The sequence below is a fragment of the Esox lucius genome, chromosome 16 (genome assembly GCF_011004845.1).
Source record: "Esox lucius isolate fEsoLuc1 chromosome 16, fEsoLuc1.pri, whole genome shotgun sequence".
Taxonomy (NCBI): Eukaryota; Metazoa; Chordata; class Actinopteri; order Esociformes; family Esocidae; genus Esox; species Esox lucius.
Window position 1 is genome coordinate 21,789,585 of NC_047584.1, and position 22,223 is coordinate 21,811,807.

Here is a 22,223-nt window from a genome sequence, read left to right on the forward strand (position 1 = left end):
TAAGACTGAGCCCAGATAGGTTCATCCCAGGGTCAGGACATGGAATATGGTACAGTACAAGGCCAGTGAAGCACAGAAGGTTGCATGAGTTTCTCTCAAACCGTCCCTTATTCCCTATTTATTACATTACCTTTAAACTGTAGTGCAATACAGCAGGGAAGCAAATAACATCCCTACATGCTTTTCACACCCCAACCGGTTTCAGGACAACCATCATACAGAGCAACACAACGGGCCAATATCAGCTGCAGTAGCAACCTGGTGAACTTCACTGGTTACGTCGGTTGCTTGTGGTTTTTGCTGGTCATGTGCTTGAAACATGCTTGCACTATTCTACATCTTAAAAACAATGGAGCTAATAACCTTGATCACTATACTTGCCTTCAATCAGCCCAGCAAATGGAACTATATTCCCTACAAAATGAAGGACTGTCCTCTCTGTATGTCGAAGGACAGACCTGCGTCGGTCAATGGCGACAAAGGTTAAACCTATGGGTTTAGAAGACTAGGCCAAGGGTGCGACAGAGACAAATTCATTACATTTGATAATGACTGACATAAAAAAAGAATGGGTCAATTAAAAATGCATACCTAAAAATTTCAGCCTATCATACACGCAGTAAGAAAGGACAAAAACCTCAAAGGACATCTGTAGAGTCACAGAAACTTGAACATACATTGATGGTCAATGTTTTATGATTTTTCGCCATGCACATACTGAAACTAACTCTTCTGTTAGTTGGTTTTATCCTTAATAATCATAATATTGGGACAATAATCAACAACAGTCAGACAGTGAAGGCCTAAATGATTTTAATGTCATTAATAGCCACCACAACTCCATGTTGAAAAAGTACACCAGCTAAAACACTTGTTTGGTCTGTTGAAAAGTCCATCATCACTTATTAAAAATAATAGAATATTCTAAACAAAGATTAAAATATAAATATATATTACGATTTTCAGATGCATCTTGAAACATAAATATCAGGCAGAAACTATTGGCATAGTGTGGTACAGGCAGAGGTTATGATTGGTTGTGCACAAGCAGACCAACAATCAACACGGAATGCATGTCAAGGGTAACTTGACTATTTTAAAATGTGCACATACACTGAATACAGATCACATCGATACCTTAAAATACCTTACAATTAAGGAAATTAAAACCCCTCCTGAGATCTCCTCCAGGGAATTCAGTCCTCTTCGTCAGGTCCCTTGATCCTGCTAAACTCCTCATGGGATCTGGACAGGAGAAACAACCATTGTGGGACACTTGCCATATAACCAACAATACATGATATCTAAAGACTGAACTATTTTATTCGCCATGTATTTGTTTGGTGTTCGAGTCAGTAGTTTAAATAATGGGGAGGGAAGAGAGGGGATGAATGTGCCAACTTTGAAGATGGCTATGAAGACAGAGGGCCAGAATGGACAGGTAGCCAGGATACCAGGGTAAACACCCCTAGTCTTACAGTAAGGGTCATGGGATTATTATTGACCAGAGTCCAAAGAAGACACCCTGCTCAGGTTAATGTCTCCAATCATTGGGATCTCCATAGACCTCTCCAACGCCACTTCCAGCAGCGCCGACCAGGAAGGACTGCTTTAGAGGGAAGCCACCAGAGGGATGCAAGGTGGTATAGGTCCGACATTGTCAGTCATCCATAAGGGAAGTACACACTCCAAAATAGTAAGACACACAGCCTAAAAACAACACTGAATGGACGCATGGTGAAACAGTCAGAGTTCTGGAACATAAAATTACATTTTGACAGCAAAGTAGGCCTTCTTGGCAGAATTATATTGTTGTGCACATTTGTTTTGAATCAATCGAGAGGACATTTCAATCAGGCCCACAGCTTTAAATGGTGCTATCCGACTAACATCAATATAGTGGACTGGGGCAGTGTTCTGACTGGGACTTAAAACCCAGCCCCAGTGACTGTTATTCAAACCATTATCCTGTCACAATAGTCGCTAAATGAGCCATGTTACAATTCCCAGCAAGTGGGTTAATCCAATTTCCCTAATGCCCCGGGTGATTGCCTTTCACGCCATCTTTTCCCCTCTCCACATGTAATACCAAAAGACCAGCCTAAGGTTGTTAGGTGGTTTGTAGAGGTTGTTTAGTAGTGTCGCAGAGGGTAAACCTTTAATCATATATATATATTTTTTAGGTATTTCCCCTCACTTTACAGATTATTCCACCCACTGTACAGCTCGTTTAATGTGTACGACAGTTAACCAATGGATGTGGTCTCTTAACCCTCTTCAGCGACCCTGACATGCAAAGTTCCGGTTTTCGAGGGCTGTGACGTGACCGCCATGTTCAGATGTTAACAAGGCAAAATGTAATCTCCTCTCCTCCAAATCTACTGGACTGGTGGAACAGTGCAGACAAGATCCTCCCCATACACTTATCTTCCTTCTTGTAAAGACCACAACGTGGGAGATCGTGATTATTCTCTCATAAACTTCTATTGTTTTATAAGAAATGCATCCTACACCCCAAGAACATGTTTGATTGCAAAAGGAAAACAATTAAAAATTATATTTGTCCTTACATCCGAAAAGCCCTGAACATAATGTATTTTGTTGTTTGGATCAACATGTAGTAACTGTTTAACTTAATGAACTGCCTGTCAGTTGCTGTACTGTACCTGTACCAAGGTAAAGCCAAGTCATCGCAGGTCTACTGTAAGACTGTTGTTCACATTCTTTCCAGCAGGTGGCATTGTTGTACTGAACAGTGACTGGGCTGAAGACATGGCAGTTGGTAGGTGTGACTGGATAGAACTACTGCACTTTTCTGTGCTAGTGCGCTCTGCCTTCTCTCTCTCGTCCCAGCGAAGCTCCCCCAGATCCTCTTCATGACACCTCAGAGCTTCCTCCTCACAGAGTGGGAACACACGTTTGTCCCAAGGGAGTCGAGGCTGCAGGCAGAGGGAAGGGGTAGGAACCCTACTGAGTTTGTGATTGACAGTAAGCAGGGAGCACTTTCCAATCCTCCTGACACCAGCCCCATTACACCATGACCAGAGGGATGTATGGCAGGTTATTTGCCAAGGGCTTCATTAACAAGTGTTGACTAACACTAGAATGCCTACTTATTGACCCAAGAACGCAATTTAGGCAAATAATCCAAAACTGATTAATAGCAATAGCAAATACATACTGATACGATGAACAATAAGAAATGAATGCAACATAACATGATGAACAGTAATGTGCCATTTCCAGGGAGTTCTAGCATTGCATCAATGAGCAGGGGTGTGGCTTGTCTTAGTTTATGTACTTTAAAGGAAGGGGCAGGAGACCATCAAGAAGCAGAAACAGCATGACTGGGGAGTGAGTGTACGTGCGTGAGGTCAGTCTATAAGTATGTGTGACTGTGTTTGTGGGAAGATCCTAACCTGTTTGTACGCAGGCAATTCTGGAGGCATATCCCTGTTCTGCAACTATAGCACCAGTTAAGGCTATTGGATGATTCCCAGCATATTCCGTGGCTGTTTTCAATGGTAAACGAGATGCCAATGTCACTGTGGACGTGGTGCTTACTCTGGTTAGAAGGGGTTTTGAGTAAGACATCTGAAGTCTTTCAGTATGACTCATTCCAATCAGCCTCATCTAACCACAGATAATCTGTGTGGGCTCAATAGCTCCTCAACCAGATCACTACCCACAACCCCCCCCCCCCCCCCCCACTGCAGATAAACTGCAGAAATCTGATAAGCTTTTCATTTCAGGGACATTTTACAGTTACTAATAATGTGGTGCCATGTTAAAACCTCTTACATAAATCACCCAAAAATCATATCTAAACTGACCCAACATTCACACCTCATGCGTTGTACTTTAAAGCGAAGGCATGAACTAGTTTGGCTCGATCATTAACAGACTAGCATCGTTTCTGCTAATAACTCTTCAGCATTGGTTAACAGGATATTGACTTCAAAGTTCCTCCGTGCCAGACAGCGGTTGTCCTATCTCACCACACACTCCTCTAAGGCTCCGTCTGCATCAGTGTTCAGATGACTGCAGCTCCAGTCCACACGAGTGCTCCTGTCCCCTCTGCTGTCACACCTCACAGCACACCGGTCAGCCCATACAGAACCACCTGCTCCATCGCTGTAGCCCGGGTTCCTGCTGCCAGACCTAGAAAGAGTGGGCACTTTGAACAGAAGCTTTGCTGGAGCATGAGTATGCCACACCTCATTCTCTGAAGGAGAACACAGAGTGTGTGTGGTATACAGGTCTGTTGACGTCAGGCGTCAGGAGGCAGCTAGGTTAAGCGCGGTGTGTTGAGTGCCCACCGGATGGAACCCCTGTAGTGCTTGGTCTTGTCCCATGAGGTCCAGCCAAGTTTCTCTCTCTTCTCGCATCCCAGGTGCCTCAGGGAGAAGGTCTCATCACATAGCAGCTCCTCCTCCTCCTTCTCTTCTGGCATCTCTTGCTCCACCAGGGGCAGTGTCTCAACCACTCTCCAGCTAAAGACAAAGAGAGTTCAGTAAGGTTCAGTTCAACGTAGCTGTAGCATTTTGCTGAGAATCAACAGCAACCACTGAACAGGACCCAGTCATACCTGGGTGTTATAATGTCTTTGTAATGATGTTTCTCCACCTTGTTAGTGGCAGCCAGGGACATGGGGATGACAATATTGTCAATGTTGTAGACACTCTCTCCCTGACGTCTACGGGCGGGACCCTAAGAACAAAACAGCATCAACCAATATTGTAGAACAGCTTACAAACACGTTACATATACCTGCAAACCACACCACCGGAGAGTATGATTTAGACCAGTGGTTCCCAACTTGAGAACACTCATGACACCACAGGCTTACTAGTAAAATGAACATGCAGGGTACTCAGACGAGAACAAAATTCTGAATGGTGGCACAGTAACTGAAAAGGGTTGGGAACCACTGTGTAGATGGCACTGACGTTTTATTTCCAAGCTATTAGTCCAGGTAGCCAAAATTGGAGCTAAAACACAGATGTGTTGAGGCGTCACCTGCTTTGGTGTGTGTGTGTGTGTGTGTGTGTGTGCGTGCGTGGTACCTGCTTGCACATGTGTGAGTTCCGACGTGTCTCCCGAGGGTCTGACAGCTGAGACAGGAGGTCCTCCTCATCTAGAGACCGAAAACAGAAATTACTTGCCTTTTTAAAAAGTATGATGTCCTGTGCCTGGCTGGGGGCTTTTACATCTGGTGACGTTCAGCTCAACACCTAACAAATCTCTGGCACAGCCAAATCTTAAAACAGAGCCCAGAATGAGCAAGAGCTGGTCAGGCAAGCGAAGCTGCCGTATCCAGTCCATGAACCACATAAGGGCCACACAGAGAGCACAGTAACCTCTGTTACCTTTGTAAAAAATGTAGGGGGCGTAAACAAAAAGGAGATTAGGTCACCCACCAAGAACTGTAAGGCTGCTACCACCTGATTCCACCCAATACATCTGTATTTCATGAAAATGAGTAATTGCGAGTCACATAAAAAAAAAGAACAAAAAAAGAACAGAATTTCAAGATGAAAAAAATCCTTTCATTTGTAGCAAAGTTACCAATAGTGTGTTTTAATGAGGTCTTTCAATAGGAGTGCATTGTTCTGGTCTGTGCCATGAAGAGCAAAGAATCAGTGAAGTAAAAAGTTAGACTGGGAATTTTCATGGCACCTGGACATGGGGGCCTCAGGTGAGCTTGACACTTGTTAAAAATGTGATTATATAAAGTGCTCTACATCAGTATAGACTCATACAGTGTTGTATGTAATGTCCAACCAAAAAAATTACCTGTTTGAAAAGATAATGATAGCACAAACATTCAGGAAATTATGGATTTTGATATGGCTTAGGTGTATTTCTATAAAAAATTAAGAATGAAGGATACTTACGCAAAAAGGGGGGTTTCCTGATAAATCCAGTGGAAACAAATCCCATTCCAGGGATCACACATACCTCCATTCATCCTGTGGGTGTGTCTCCTCTTCCTCCCTCTGCGATAGGCCCTCTTCTGCAGGGTCCTGGCAGAGCCCGCCCACCTGACAAGCGACGCGCCAAAAGGCCTTCCTTTACGATGTGGCTTGTGGTTTTGGCTGCGACCTAGAACCAAATAGCAGCCATGTCAATTGAATAGCGCGGAGTTCCACTAATCTGAACCCACCATCCATACCTCCCACAGGATTACAAGGACCCGTCAAAGAGCTACCTCAGAGTGTTTAAATGTCAATTAGGTTGGACGTTCCCTGTCAAAACTCCCCCATCAGTTCTATTGACAATCAAGGTCCTGTTCATAGGCCCGTTTCACTGTTAAGAGAATAGATACCTTGGGGTTTGGATTCAGCGGCTGACAATGACATAGATGCTACAATAATCTGGACGGGAACAGGTCTTAACAGGACCAGTGTTTAACTTCCATCACTGACTGCAGTACCTCCCTGTCAGGGTACGTTAACAAAACCAGCAACTCACTCATCCTCCCCCTCCTTCTCCCCCTCACACCCCCCACCCTCCTCTCCCCCTCACATCCCACCACCCTCCTCACACCCCTCTCCCCCGCACACCCCCCCACCCTCCCTCTGGTTTTTGTAACAATGTGGAAAACAGAGATGAATACTGTCTAAGTTTGAAATGTTGTGCTGTGTAGGCTGTAGTTTTCCTATGGCAACAAGTCACATCTTTCTGCTGTGATTGCACATTGCGTTATTTCGCCAAGCAAGTACAGAGACACATCCATCCCAACCCCCTCTACCCCTTCTCACCCACTGTTATGACATTATCCCAGGCTGACAGACCAATAACACTACTGACAGCCTCTAAACAAACCCCCAGCATGTCTCAGAACTGAGCAACAAAGAGAAAAGAAGAAAAAGAAAAAGACCGATCCTTAACCTAAGAGGAAATGTCAGAAGGATATCCTAGTGGAGCTGGGGCTGTTTGTTCTCAGCTCAATCATTGTCCACGGGGGTTGATTCAGGCTGACAGGAAATTGAGTGGAGCAGTGTGAGTTCCGTCTCCAGTGCTCTCCTCATCATCATTCACAGCCCAGTGCCTTCAGCACCTTAGCCTCTCTGGCCAGTCTCCATCTCTAGCCACGGCCCGTCGCCTCAGACCCCCCCGCCCTTCAGCCCAGCGTAGATCATTGGGATTGTATAGGATCATTAACCCCATGTATCCAACTGGCCGAATGCAGAGGAGCCATAGGAGAGCAATTCATTAACCGGCTGACTCACTGCTGTGGAAGTCCCCCAGTGAGATGCCAAACAGAATTACTGAGAAATACCCCAGCAGATCAGTAGAAGTCTTCAGTCTGGATGGAAATGTCGCTGAGACACCGGAAATATGTTACTGTGGAGGAGTGATGAAGAGCAGAAACAAATCCTTGCCAGGTTTCAGACGTCACTGTTGTGTTACAGAAATGCTACTCACTGAACCACGTTGGAGAAGTGTGTCCCCTGTTCCTATAGCAGTAGTGGACAGGACTGGACTCAGACTTGATTGGTGGTAGAGGCTGGTGGACCCAGTCCTCTCTGAGAAGAGGGGAGTTCTGGAAATGGTGGGACAAAGGGGTGTCTGTGGAGAGACAGTCACTAGGTTAGAAGCCTTAAAGTCCATTTTTAGTTGGGTCTGATCAGGTTTAGCATTGGGTTAAAAGGTAAGCGATTAAGAAACTGTATATTCTAGATAATCGAATCTATGGATCTAACAATGAGCATGAGTTTCTGAGTCACTCACTACATACTTGATCCAAAATCCTATCTATTCTGCAGCGGTCACGTCACTTCTCTACTGCCAAACGTCAGACAACTCAGACAACAGAGAAACTGCTCAGAGTGTGTGTACCAGAATCAGTATGTCCAGCACAGGGAGGGATGTGTACCTGAAGTGAGAGAAAGAACAGGGTGTATCCTAGTCCTGGAGGTCAGGGTGCTGCTGGAGGAGCAGGCTGGGTCAGAACACAGAGCCAGGGGGTCACAGGAGGTACAGATGGTACAGAGGGTGAAGGAGGAGAGGGACGCTGGTTCCTGGTGGGGGGGAGGGATGTGGGGGTTGAAACAGTTACAGGATATACGTTTTAAATGTGAAAAATGTTCTCTGTGCCATCAAGAGAGTTTTACAAAACGTATTGAACCACAGGAACCCCAGGGACCATTAAGACTACATGTCCCATTAAATTAGCCAGCAATTCACAGGTGCACAAAACCTTTAAGCACTACCCCAAAAAAGTCTGATGGTACGGTAGACATGGAAATATTACTTTAGCACTGCATGTTAATATAAGCACTTAAAGCACTTGATATTTATATGTGTGTGTGTAGGGAAATAAGACTACATATTAATAACATTTACATCCTAAGAGAACCATATTATAAGTGTAATAAATAAACAGGGCTGCCAACATTGGAATAATATTTAAATATTTTTTAAACATAATTAACCTACATGTCAAAGTGATATCTAGCTAATTGTTTCTCACATCCACTTCAATGTCAACACGAGGAATGCCCCGGTAGCTAAACTTTAAATGAGACTTTTATACAGGTGCTGGTCATAAAATGTGTATATCATCAAAAAGTTGGTTTATTTCAGGTAATTCCATTCAAAAAGTTAAACTTGTATAATGTATACATTCATTCCACACAGACTGATATATTTCAAGTGTTTATTTCTTTTAATTCTGATGATTATAACTGACAACTAATGAAAACCCCAAATTCAGTATTTCAGAAAATTTGAATATTGTGAAAAGGTTCAATATTGACACAGCGTCAGAAGCGTCTCGCCTGGGCTAAAGACAAAAAGGACTGGACTGCTGCTGAGTTATGTTCTCTGATGAAAATACATTTTGCAATTCCTTTGGAAATCAAGGTCCCAGAGTTTGGAAGAAGAGAGGAGAGGCATAGAATCCACGTTGCTTGAAGTCCAGTGTAAAGTTTCCACAGTCAGTGATGGTTTGGGGTGCCATGTCATCTGCTGGTGTTGGTCCACTGTGTTTTCTGAGGTCCAAGGTCAACGCAGCCGTCTACCAGGAAGTTTTAGAGCACTTCATGCTTCCTGCCGCTGACCAACTTTATGGAGATGCAGATTTCATTTTCCAACTGGACTTGGCACCTGCACACTGTGCCAAAGCTACCAGTACCTGGTTTAAGGACCATGGTATCCCTGTTCTTAATTGGCCAGCAAACTCGCCTGACCTTAACCCAATAGAAAATCTATGGGGTATTGTGAAGAGGAAGATGCGATACGCCAGACCCAACAATGGAGAAGAGCTGAAGGCCACTATCAGAGCAACCTGGGTTCTCATAACACCTGAGTGCCACAGACTGCATCGACTCCATGCCACGCCGCATTGCTGCAGTAATTCAGGCAAAAGGAGCCCCAACTAAGTATTGAGTGCTGTAAATGCTCATACTTTTCATGTTCATACATTTCAGTTGGCCAACATTTCTAAAAATATTTGTTTTGTATTGGTCTTAAGTAATATTCAAATTTTCAGAGATACTGAATTTGGGATTTACATAAGTTGTCAGTTATAATCATCACAATCAAAAGAAATAAACATTTGAAATATATCAGTCTGTGTATAATGAAGGAATATAATATACAAGTTTCACTTTTTGAATGGAATTACTGAAATAAAATCAACTTTCTGATGATATTCTAATTTTATGACCAGCACCTGTAAATATGTTCTATACACTGCTGTTGTTGATAAATATAGAGTAGGCTTATTAACATTAAGGTCTGATTCAGTTGACATGCATATGTAGAGGTCAAATGGTCACAAGACAAACCAATGACTAAAGGCCTATAGCACATCATCTACCTTGGGGTCTGTGTGGAGGAAGTCCATTTTGAAATGGTTTTCCCACGCTAAACGTAATTGTTTAAAAACTGGCTTTCTAGATTCAAAATGTACCTAACTGAAATCTGAACCATTTTTCCATGGAAAGCAGCATTATCATCTGTCATGTTCAGTTGCGTCGCAAATGAACTTTTTTTCATCATAAGGCAGCCAAAGGTAGTCATTTATGACATGTGCCAGGTAAAATCTTCTGATCTCCCCTCTTTCAAAAGATCTAACAGTCACAGTATTTGCATCTCTACCACGTGAATCTGCTTTTTAGTGCACAAGGCTTTGAGGAATTCATTTTCCCCCATCAACTGTTCCTACAAGGGGAATAAAGCTGAATGTTGTGATCTGTAGCACCAGCATGGTTGACAACATCTGAAGTACAGTGATGTAGAACGCTGATATGAACTCCCAGTCATGTTTGGAACAACACCCGTATCTTGTCATCGTCCCAGGACAGAAGGCGCCAGGAGTTTCAACCCCTGGTGTGTTAGTGGCTTTCAGGGTGGCTACCTGTGGTCTGTGGCTGGTGGTGGCGGTGTGAATAAAGAGTCGTGGTTTGTGATAAGTCACCAGGGGCCGGGTGCGTGCTGAGACACACGTGGCATCAACCTGAGGCAGTTGGCATTTTCTGCGGTTCACTCTTCTCCTCTTGGGTACCTTCTGAGAGGAGTCAAACCCCCCCAGGACCAAGCCACTGCAGGGGACAACACAGAAGACACCTGAAGGATTTCCACACCAAAATGGCTGTTTCTCCTAACCTGCGTGTCTCGTTCGGTTCTTTTAGAATAGACTGGGTTAGAATGCTTTCTAAATGACTAAAATGTTAAATGTAATGTGAGAAAACGATCTGCACACTAAACATATAGTAGGTAATACTTCATATACACGGTCATATTTACATTAAAAAAAGAAATGTCAGTCAAGACATTTTTAGGACTGGGCCACACCCTTCTGTTGTTAGGATATGCTTACACTACCCCAACACTGGAAAAATGTTGTTCTTATTATTGCTTTCTTTTTCAATCATTTACAATTAAGACCAGCCCAAAGCCATAACAATTGCAAGACAACCCTCAATTACACATTCATACAACAAAGAAAAACTATGAACAACTATATTTAACCTATTTCATGAAAGAAAATCAGGAGGAAAAACACTATAGGTAATATTTATTTTAAATCTAAAAACACAGAAGTTAATTTATTGACAGTTAAAAGGGCAAGAGGAAGGAAGAACTCGATCTTAATGCTTTTGTTTGAAATCAGCCTCATACTATGAACGTTTTCCACAAGCTGTTTTTAGAATAGAGAGCATGTTGAACATCATTGTGACGGACAGCCGATCTTAGGTCTCCTCTCATCTGTAAAGTAGGTCTTTGGCCCTAACGGCACCATATACCCTTTAGAGCCCTAGTGATCCTGGTCAAAACTAGTTCACTATACAAGAAATAGGGAGTCATTTGAGACTGAGGCTAGTGCATACTGGCTTTAGAATATCACAGATCTAACACACTAGTTGTCTGTATCTGAGGGGATATTTATCATTTTGACTTATGAATGAATACAATGTGGGTTGAAGGGCTGACAGGGGTGTGTAAACCTACCTGTTGAAGGCTCTCTTCTGTCCGTTCCCCTGCCAGGAGTCTTTGGAGATGGGAGAGGGGGTTGGAGAGAGGTTCAGAGGGGGCATCAGGCTGCTGACCATCTGGCTGAGCTGAGCACTCTGAGGGCCCCAACAACACATCAATCCACTACACATAACTGAGAAGCACTGAGAAAACATATAGGGCTAATTGGCAGGTCTACATGGCACACCACCCCACCTACACAATCTTGAACCTTAATGAGCTTCAACCTGGTTAAACACCATTATTCATATGTTTTGATTCACATCAATAGAACAGAATCCATAAAAATACTACAAAGTTTCTTGTCAAAAGAACTTATGTCATATGAATCTTTTTATTAAATTTTTTGCTGGACCGCATACTGGCTAAGAAGAGCAAATGTGACTGACTGACTGACTGACTGACCCTTGTTAAATAGCATAGTGATTAGAGAAGCGGACTTGTGCACTATAGGTCTCGAGTTCTTATATCGACGCAGGCGAAGCGAAGTACGCATTATGAATTATTCCATATAGACGAAAACTTAGCTGGCTAAACCTGAAACCGTTTATGGTTATATTGCGACTGTTTCTGGCATGGAATAGATCATCTTCAGTCTTGCTAGAAATTGCTCGATTCTTATGATTATTCATAGGAAGTTAGTAGACACTAGTAAGCCTATTACTGGCTAATAAGCTGTTAAAACGGCCAGTGGCAAAAGCAATACAGTTCATAGATGCTATTTGTGGTTGAGGTAAACTTTAGTCAGTTTAAAACAATGCTAATGGTGTCTAGCGAAATATTCAAACTTGGCGTGATGTCAACGCATGACAAAATCATCTAATGTCGAGATGCTATACCAACACTCTGCAAGTGTATAGCGGCAAATGTATAGCTTCATGGCATGGCATGGCATGACGCTATTTGTGGTGGAGATAAACGTAAAAATAAAACGCTAGGCAGTTTAAAACAATCCTCAATGGAGTCTCGCAACTGCTGAAACACGTAATGCTGTGGCGTAGTGGTTAAAGATAGTGCCTCTCAGTTCGGATCTATTGAGAGCAAAGACTCATTTCTGGTAGATTCCATGATTCTCTCGTTTTTTCACTTCATGATAGGTATTGTATAAATGTCATTCACGAATGAAAGAAAAAAGTATGTTGTTTTGCCATGAAAGAAAAAAATATGTTCTTATGCCATGAAATGAAATAGCATTGGCAGACTCGCTAGCAATCGCTAAATTACCGGTAAAGCTTATCACTGACTAATACGCTGTTAAAACGGCCAGTGGCAAATGGCATACATAGACGCTATTTGTGGTGGAGGTAAACTTAGTAAGAAACGTTAGTCAGTTTAACTGTATATCAATGTCATTTATGAATGGACAATTAACTATTAAAACGGCCAGTGGCAAAAGAGGATTTGTTCAGGATAGAGACAATAGGCTATACTGACACCCAGTAAATGTACAGCTCCATGGTGTAGTGGTTATCAACACAGCCTTTCACATGCGCGACCCCGGGTCGAATCGCGAGTTGGCAACATTTTCTATTGCGGGCCGGCTGAACTAGGCTTGCCTGGTTTCTTGTTTTTATCTACTTTGCATGGCCTTATTCTTAAGTTTTGGTTGAAAGTTCTTGGGCACATAACGAAAGCATTAAAACATGTAGATGGCTAAACCGTAAACTAGAGACAACCAAACGGGCTACAAGATATTTTGAAATGGCTACCTAGTTAGTCAGTTATATTTTATAGGTTAGGCCTTCCTACCAGCGGCTGTAGCCCAATGTTCAACAGAGCAGTGGCACCATGCAGGAGTCAATGTTGAAGTTAAGGTAACATAAAACATCTACCTGTCTCTCTATGTTCCTGAGGAGGCGCGTGGGGCTGCTAGGTTCGTTTTCTGTGTCAGATGGAGGGTCTCTAGCACTCCCCCTCGGCGTCAACAACAGCCCTGCCGTCTCCGTTAATAACGTCTGCTGAATCTGCCAGTCTGTCAACGGCTGCGACGCCGCCAGGATCACACTCCCCTGGACCAAAAAAATAAATAAACACACTGCCATTAATTTCACAAATAGTGCACAGTCACACATCAGAGGTGACAGAAAGCATAAATATCGCTGCCAAGCCTAGAATGGAATCAACAAGGTAAGTGTGATTCATATAATTCTATTTATTTCTGTTCCAGCCATTACTCTGAAGCTATAAAGAATCACCAGCCACCAATAATTCAACCAATCATAGCGAAGGTTGTGAGCTAGGTCACTGTGTTGGGAATGCGCGGACATACACAGGCACACACAGGAATGGGCACGTTTACTTAGTCAGCCTCTCTCTTGTGGATGGGGAAACCAAAGTTTATTGCCCATGGAAAAATCCTATTTTGTACTAATTCTAACCCTAACCTTAACCCCAGTAACCTAACATTTATGCATAAACTTAACCTCATCCTAACACAAACACATAACGCCTAACCTTAAACCGAACTCTAACCCTAATTGTAACTTGTGCCTAAAAAACTAAAATTTCAAAGGGGCACATTTTAGGCTATAACCAGTTTGGGCGTGTTTTTGTCCCATGTACAATATACTTAAGTGAAACACAAACACACAGATTTGGTTTAAACATTGTTGAGGACAACAGAACATTCAATTACGTGTTTTTTCTATGCAAAATAAAGACAAAAAAAAAAAAACTGGGAAAAGAAACAGGGTGTAAAAAAATTAAGTGACAAAAGAAAACAGGGGAAGAAAAGGGAATCAGAAACCTATAAAAACTAAATTAATGTGTTTGTGTGTATGAACTTCACAACCACTACCTTGTTAGACGCGAGCTGCCTGTAAAGGTCCCCCAGCTGTTGAATGTGTCCCTCCAGCTCCGCCACACGCAGCTGTAACCAAGACCACTTACTGCCCACCTCAGCCCTCTCCTTCTGCCACCTCCACTCACATCCATGCCGTCTGAAGAGTTTGATAGAGAAAAAGACAGAGAAAAACAAAGACGGACAGAGAGCCAGAAAGTGACAGACACAGATAAGCGGGAGGGAGCCACGTTTAGACAACAACATCAACAAATTGTTACATATTAACGTTAAGGAGATTTATTAGAACATTTTAGTCTAAGTCATTGTAAATAATTTGGTACATTTAGACTGTAATGCCGACAGAGCTTGATGATAGCTGCAAGAGAAGGGGGCCTAGGCCTTGCCAAAATTTGACCTCTAGAGTTTTGTGGCCCAATTGGCAGCATCTTAAGTTTGATAGTTATGAAAAGCCATGACATGCTAGCTAGCTAACGCCATCTTCAAAAATGTGTAGTGAGACATACATTATTCATTTATTAGAAGGAACAACAGTACAGCTGACGATGCGGCTTCTGCATACAAGCCTTTCCCTAACAGGGCAGATAAGGTTGGGAAATTTTTCTTATTCTGTCTAGAGTACAAAGTCTAATAAATCATTAGCAAGCTGGGGACAGGTTTCCAAGGACCCACTGGTTGCATTTGACTATTTCCCCTACTCCAGGGCAGGGCTGGACATTGTTTCCCAGCAGGCGGTTCCACAGTTCAGTTTAGGTTAGTTACCATGGCTCTCTGGGAAATGCCAGGAGTAAGCCACTTCAAACTAAGAGAAGAACGTCAGGGAAAGGTGATCAGACAGACTAGGTGGGCAAGTGACTGTCTCGGGCATAGACCTACACACAGCACCACAAATCACACCAGCTGTAACTGCCAGTGTGGTTTGAAAGTGTCATTTCATAACAAATACAGTGAACAATTACTGTTCATATCCTTTGGGTCGGAGGCAAGGCAGTGGAACCGGTCCACACATTATACAACTGTCACCCCCATCTCCAGCCAAAGCAGTCGCCTCAGACATAATAAACCAGCTCTGCCTTGGTCTGCCTGCCCTCCCGCTGCGGGCCTGCTGTGACAAACAGGAAAATTCCAGACATATTTCCAGAGCAATAGAGCAGTGCACCCGGGCAGAAGCAGCCAACACAGCCAAACAGAGACGAGGCTTTCCACAGAAGACTAGACTCCCAACCTCCATCCCAGGTTATCAGATAAACACAGCCCATACAATCTCAGAGTTGAGTTTGCTACACAACTTTAATGAGAATGGGGTCAGGAATGGTGTCCTCTTGAAAATGTATCGGTGAAGTAAACGAATCAAGGTTTTACATCCCCTATAACTGGTTTATTTCTGTCATAGTCAGTATCTTTTTTCTATGATCCTGCGTGGCTTTCTTGACATGGGCAAGGCACTTGCAAGGCCATGGTTGAGGGTTAGATTCCCACAAGGGGCCCAGTATGGAGATTACAGTTTTTTTAAATACTCACTACTTTAAGTTACTCAGGAAACCGGTGTCTGCTAAAAGTTAAGATCCATAAAATTCATAAGAAACGTTATGAATGATGTTTTTTTTTAATGTAATTTACCATAACGCTGGAATCGCTCAGATACAGAAAATGTTTTTGGCCGGATGGCGACTGGGCAAAAAAAACAGCTAGTACCTACATGTATGAGCTGAGCTCTGCATTCTTAAACACTGTTCCTCTTGTTATAGCTCGGCCTTGAAGCAAAGCTCACAGGGAGTGCCCCTCGTTTTATTTTCCAGGAATCCAAAATTGGAATTTGACTCCCTAATTTTAGTTATGTAAGCACACAGGTTTCATATTTTTCAAATGAGGGTCCTTAAATGGCAATCTAGAGTCAGACGAGGAGAGATCTAACCAGAGGAGGTGCATGCCATAAACTCTCCCTTATGAAATGATCCCCTATCTACCTTGGGCTGGCACAATTATCGTATAACCAAACAAAACAGCAATCATAACATCTGTCCTAAATAAACAGCTGATTGAAGACGCAAAGGTCGCTAAATGTGCCACAAACATACCAGTTGCTGCATTACCTCTGGAGTGTTCCTGTATGTTAGTGTGCACAAGCTAGCATTGAAAAAACTCAAACTCAGTCTCCATCGCTACATTCCAGACAGGGAGAACAGGTTACCTAGTGATACACATCCTGCTGTACTAAATGGAAAAACCAACTCATTGTTTGGATTGACTCAGGGACACAGGCTAGGTTAAACCTCTCACAAAACCATTAGAAGAAGACAAAACATCTTTACTACATCCTAAGAAACCTGGAGCGATCACGCAGCTGTAAGTGGCAGTTTCCTATCTGGGCAGAGATGTTATAGAACTAGGGTTCCTGACTTGACATAAAACATTTCAAAGGCCGACCCCGCAGATATTTTAATTTAATGGCCAAGGACCCACACTAATGTATTTTTGTCAATACTAAAGGCTAAATGTAATGTACATGTTCAGGCTTAATGTTACATTCTTATATAGACAGACACAGAGCAAAATAAGTAGAACATGCTTCTTCTGCTCTGGATATTTTTAAAACAATCCTTGAATGAATGTTTTAGTCCCTGTGCTGAACAGGCAGTTTGACTGTCTATGAAAAGAAGGGCAACACAAGCAGAGAGAAGAGAGGAAAAAAAGACTACAGCAATACATATTCTACCGGAGAAACGAGACCGTTTGTCCCAAACATTCAGTACACAGACACACTGATCTATAGTTCTGAAACCAACTGGCCAGATGCACACTGACACAGTCAGGCAAAACTAAATCCAGAAACATCAGTCTCAATTCTCCACAACTGTAAGGAGGGAATGGTCATCAAGTTGACCCAGTGGGTCCAAATCAAACAGGAGCCAAACCGTAACAAGGTAGAACTACCCAAAAACATGTGCATACTATGCCGTCAGATCACGGATAATATCTACTCACTAAATCACCTCCCTGTTCAGCTCCAACAGCTATGATGACATACTTGCCCAGGCAAAACTACCGAAAGGTACTCTAATATGACTTTCTTGTGTGTTACAGAACTGTGCACAGTTTTACAGAGTCAAGTAAAATGTATTTTTATCTGGTTTAAGGCATATGGTCTGTTTCATTTCTAACTCCCTCACGGCCATATGGCGTTTCTCTTTGCGTACTTCTCTTCATAACCCTGTTGGTCTAGCTGTAACAACTCACTGTGGGATCCAGGAAAACACCAGCCTGTTTTAAACAAGAAACAGACCCTAAGGTCAAACAAAGCCACACACGTTCAGTTAACAGCTCTCAATCGCACCCAAAACTGTTTCCACTTTCAAAATGCATTGCTCATGCCGCATACAATTAGGCCTATGGCAATTTCAGCATCCAAATGTGAAATAAAATGCCATTTAAAATTCTTAAGCTAAACAACCCTTTCCACGGTAAACAGCTTTACAACCGTACGACTACAGCACATTACCAGAAGGTCTCTACTCACACCGGTTGGGATGCGCTCCCCCGTTCCTGCGTAGGTCCCAGCTCGTCGTCTGAGCTGCTTTCCGTGGCATCGGAGTCCACCGCACCCTGCAATCTGCGCAGCAAGACCTGGGCATAGCTGGCAAACTCCTGGATCTCTTTGGAGGGGGAAAAGGGCGAGGAAGTCTGTCGAAAGGCAGGGTCCAGGACCCAGTTGCTCAGTGTACCTGTCCGTCTCTGCAGCGTCAAGGCTAAATCCAATGGCTTGGTGTCAGCAGGGGGAAGTGATGGGGGATCCAGAGACTCTCTGCCCCACTTCCCCATCAGACCTTCCAGCTGGAGGCTGCAGTGACGAGAGACATGGTCCCCGAGAAGAGCCTGGAGCCTCTTCTGGATCAGCCCAGCACGTTCTAACAGGGTTTCCTGTTGGGAGAAATGCCAGCAGGTCTGCCCTCTCACAGCCTCCTCCACCATTGCGGTGACAGGTTGCACCTGGCCCTGGCTCTCAGCCCCACTGGTCCACGGCTGGGCTGGAGTTGTGTCTGTAGGGATGGAGCCCCCCTCCCCCTGCCCCACGCTGTGATATCCCCCAGGAGACTGGGGGATATCACAGGTATTTGGTCCATGATCACTGAGGTGACACTGCTGATGATGTTGCTGCCAAGTCACACCCTGACTATTGTGTTCAGGAAAAGGAACATTATGCATATCCTGTGCACCAGGACAGGCCACCAGAAACTTATTTACGTGTTTGTTAAGGGACAGGAGGCTAAGCAGGGAACCAGGGCTGGAGAGAAGAACTGTTCTGTACAGTCCAGGCAAGTCAGGAAATTCAAGGGGTCTCTTGCTAGAGCAACAGGTGTCTATGAAAGGCAAAGAGAGGTTAAGCCAACCCCGCTGAGCACAGCTGTCCTCCGGTTTCAACTGAGAATCACAGTCAGTGTTGAACAGTGCCCAATCTGCATCCATGTTGCTGGGGTTGAGAGGGGTTGCCAGGTGAATTCCATGGTTGTTTTTGGAGATCTTGGTCAGAGCTGGGGCCATTCTCTTTAGCTGGTGATGTCACTGTTTTTCAGCGCGGCCACGGACACATTCCCTAGATCGTTAAAAATAGACTGAATACACGAAAAACGTCAAACGAGTATGACATGTAGGTAACTGTCAAGATCAGGGATGTATGAAGAGAAAAAAAGTTGCAGTTGTATAGTAACGTTTGCCATCTTTATGCATGGCAGTGTAGTTCAAAATCTAGGTGGCAACTGCTGAAATGAACTTGTTACACTACACACATGAAGTCAATCCAATCGGCAAAAAACAGTACAGCTAGCAAACGTTAGCTAATGATTGTCCGAAAATCGCAAGATCATTAGGTAGCTAGTCGTACAGATTAAATCAAAGATCTTGGACAGTCTAGGGTCAAAATGAAAATAAAATCTCGACCAGGTTTGCGACTACTGTATGTTCTTGCTCCTGTACTCACCTTGAAAGATCGAACAGAACCTCGAAAATAAAATTGTCCAAGAGTTGATTTATGTTGTGACGGTGGAAATATAAACCGTTAAACCAACGGTGTGCCTAGAGAGGAGAGGTGCTGTAGTCCATCAGATATTTCCGTTATCAAGCCTTTCTCCTCGCGTTCCTATTTCCAACTGCCGTGGAACAGCTGGTGCTGCTGCAGGCTCTCAAAAAGCACCAAGTCACACCTTAGTGGGCGTGGCTTACAAGGTACACTTCGAGGAAAGAAGCTCCAGTTGACCAAGACACTTATTTGTAAAAAACGTTTTACCAAACACAAACCCCATGAAGATTCGGTGGTGGGTTAATTTCATTGGTACATGTTGTGTACTAACCACGTTTGCCAGAATATCAACGTAATTTTTGTAGAAATTATCTAGCAAAATCCTCTGTTTAGCTGTGGCTTGCTACCTGTTTTGTCAAACAAATTAAATCCGAATCTGGAGGATTTTTTTTTACCTTTTTCATCCCCTATTTTAAGGCGGTGATCCTGTGCTCTCCAAAACTGCCTCACGTGGAAAACGATATATACATAAACACTATTGCCAACATATTGCAACACCTTTGAACATTGTTGTATTACAAAAATGTAACGCTGTCCTTTCTTTTAAGATCTGTGGACAACAATTGCTAAATGGATCTTTAAGAATAAACTCCCATACTCAGCTCCATCCACCAGTTTCGAACAGCTGTGTTTTTTTGTGTTTTAATATATTAATATTTTAATTTACATAGCCTACACTGTAGTTCCCATTGTACATTGTTTTGCTGTCATTTATTTGTGTTCTATTCAGTGCATTTTATGTTCTGTTTGCTGTAAAGATGGTTACATACAGTTAAGAGAACTGTACGAAAAGCAGAAAAGGAACCAGGGAAGCCTATTTCAGCCGGCCTGCAAAAGTGATACTTGTGATACACCTCCAATCCGGGTCTACCACGTGAATGACTGTCTTAACCACTACACCACTGTGTTACGCGGTCGCCTAAAGTCGGTATATAATATCTCAATATTAGATCATTTTGTCACATCACGCCAAATTCGAATATTTCGCTAGACACAATTAAGCATTGTGTTAAACTGACTAACGTTTCTTAAGTTTACATCCACCACAAATATCTATGAAATGTATGGCTTTTGCCACTGGCCGTTTTAACATCTTATTAACCAATATGCTTACTAGTAGGCTATTTAACTTACTACTTGAACTTAGCACAGCCAAAGCTTTTCTTTCATTCGTGAATGACAATGATACAATAACTATCAATATAGGTGACGATAACTGACTTTTTCAAGTGAAAAGACCCTTCATTTTATACTGCCCAATGTGGTTTTATCTATCCTATTACCACAAAAATCATGCATGCACTTCGAAAATCCACCAGAAATAGTCGCAATATAACCTTGAACCGTTTTATTTTAGGGTTACTATAACGGAGCTACTAAAGAGCTCCTAATACATAATTTGTTTTGATGAAATTCGGGATCTACGGTTGAAGCTCCGCGTCTCTAAACACAACGCTATTTAGGGGTAAAGCATGAGTCTCATGTTGAGAAAGCTATTGAAATTTTGAATTTTCAAACGCTTCCCTAGAATTATGTGGGTACTTACAGTGGGGAGAACAACTATTTATACACTGCCGATTTTGCAGGTCTTCCTACTTACAAAGCATGAAGATGTCTGTAATTTTTATCATAGGTACTTCAACTGTGAGAGACGGAATCTATTCTGGATAAAAAAATCCAGAAAATCACATTGTATGATCTTTTTAAATAATTAATTAGCATTTTATTACAAGGCATAAGTATTTGATCACCTACCAACCAGTATGAATTCCGGCTCTCACAGACCTGTTCATTTTTCTTTAAGAAGCCCTCCTGTTCTCCACTCATTACCTGTATTAACTGCATCTGTTTCAACTCGTTACTTGTATAAACGACACCTGTCCACACACTCAGTCAAACAGACTCCAACCTCTCCACAATGGCCTAGACCAGAGAGCTGTGTAAGGAAATCATGTTGTAGACCTGCACAATGCTGGGATGGGCTACAGGACAATTGGCAAGCAGCTTGGTGAGATGGCAACAACTATTGGCGCAATTATTAGAAAATGGAAGAAGTTCAAGATGACGGTCAATCTCCCTCGGTCTGGGGCTCCATGCAAGATCTCACCTTGTGGGGCATCAGTGATCATGAGGAAGGTGAGGGATCAGCCCAGAACTACACGGCAGCACAGTGACCTGAAGAGAGCTGGGACCACAGTCTCAAAGAAAACCATTTGTAACACACCACGCCATCATGGATTAAAATCCTACAGAGCACGTAAGGTCCCCCTGCTCAAGCCAGCGCATGTCCAGGCCTGTCTGAAGTTTGCCAATGACCATCTGGGTGATCCAGAGGAGGAATGGGAGAAGATCACGTGGTCTGATGAGACAAAAATATAACTTTTTGGTCTAAACTCCACTCACCGTGTTTGGAGGAAGAAGGATGAGTGCAACCCCAAGAACACCATCCCAACCGTGAAGCATGGAGGTGGAAACATCATTCTTTGGGGATGCTTTTCTGCATAGGGGATAGGAAGACTGCACCATATTGAGGGGAGCATAAATGGGGCCATGTATCGCGAGATCTTGGCCAACAACCTCCTTCCCTCAGTAAGAGTATTGAAGATGGGTCGTGGCTGGGTCTTCCATCATGACAATGACCCGAAACACACAGCCAAAACACAGAAGCATCTCAAGGTCCTGGAGTGGCCTAGCCAGTCTCCAGACCTGAACCCAATAGAAAATCTTTGGAGGGAGCTGAAAGTCCGTATTGCCCAGCGACAGGCCTGAAACCTGAAGGATCTGGAGAAAGTCTGTATGGAGGAGTGGGCCAAAATCCCTGCTGCAGTGTGTGCAAACCTGGTCAAGAACTACAGGAAACGT

At 43.2% G+C, this 22,223-nt stretch overlaps 1 protein-coding gene across 5 annotated transcripts; it reads right to left on the reverse strand.

Annotated features, from left to right (window-relative positions):
• Positions 1-796: 796 nt before the first annotated feature.
• kansl1l (KAT8 regulatory NSL complex subunit 1-like) lies at positions 797-21,138 on the reverse strand. 5 transcript variants are annotated; one of them, XM_020055115.3, is made up of 15 exons: positions 21,117-21,138; positions 17,805-18,878; positions 14,285-14,426; positions 13,320-13,496; positions 11,464-11,582; positions 10,370-10,553; positions 7,883-8,027; positions 7,432-7,575; positions 5,962-6,105; positions 5,067-5,137; positions 4,589-4,710; positions 4,320-4,493; positions 3,999-4,161; positions 2,667-2,939; positions 797-1,245 (listed from the first exon to the last, which is right to left on the reverse strand). In XM_020055115.3, exons 2-14 carry the CDS (start codon positions 18,824-18,826, stop codon positions 2,688-2,690), a joined length of 2,859 nt encoding a protein of 952 aa, XP_019910674.2. In that variant the 5' UTR covers positions 18,827-18,878; positions 21,117-21,138; the 3' UTR covers positions 797-1,245; positions 2,667-2,687. The 5 variants fall into 5 exon arrangements, with proteins under 5 accessions (XP_019910674.2, XP_010865720.2, XP_010865718.2 ...); XM_010867418.4 differs by lacking the exon at positions 21,117-21,138 and adding an exon at positions 19,263-19,926; XM_010867416.4 differs by lacking the exon at positions 21,117-21,138 and adding an exon at positions 19,263-19,926 and having other exon boundaries at positions 17,805-18,897.
• Between the last annotated feature and the right edge of the window lie 1,085 nt (positions 21,139-22,223).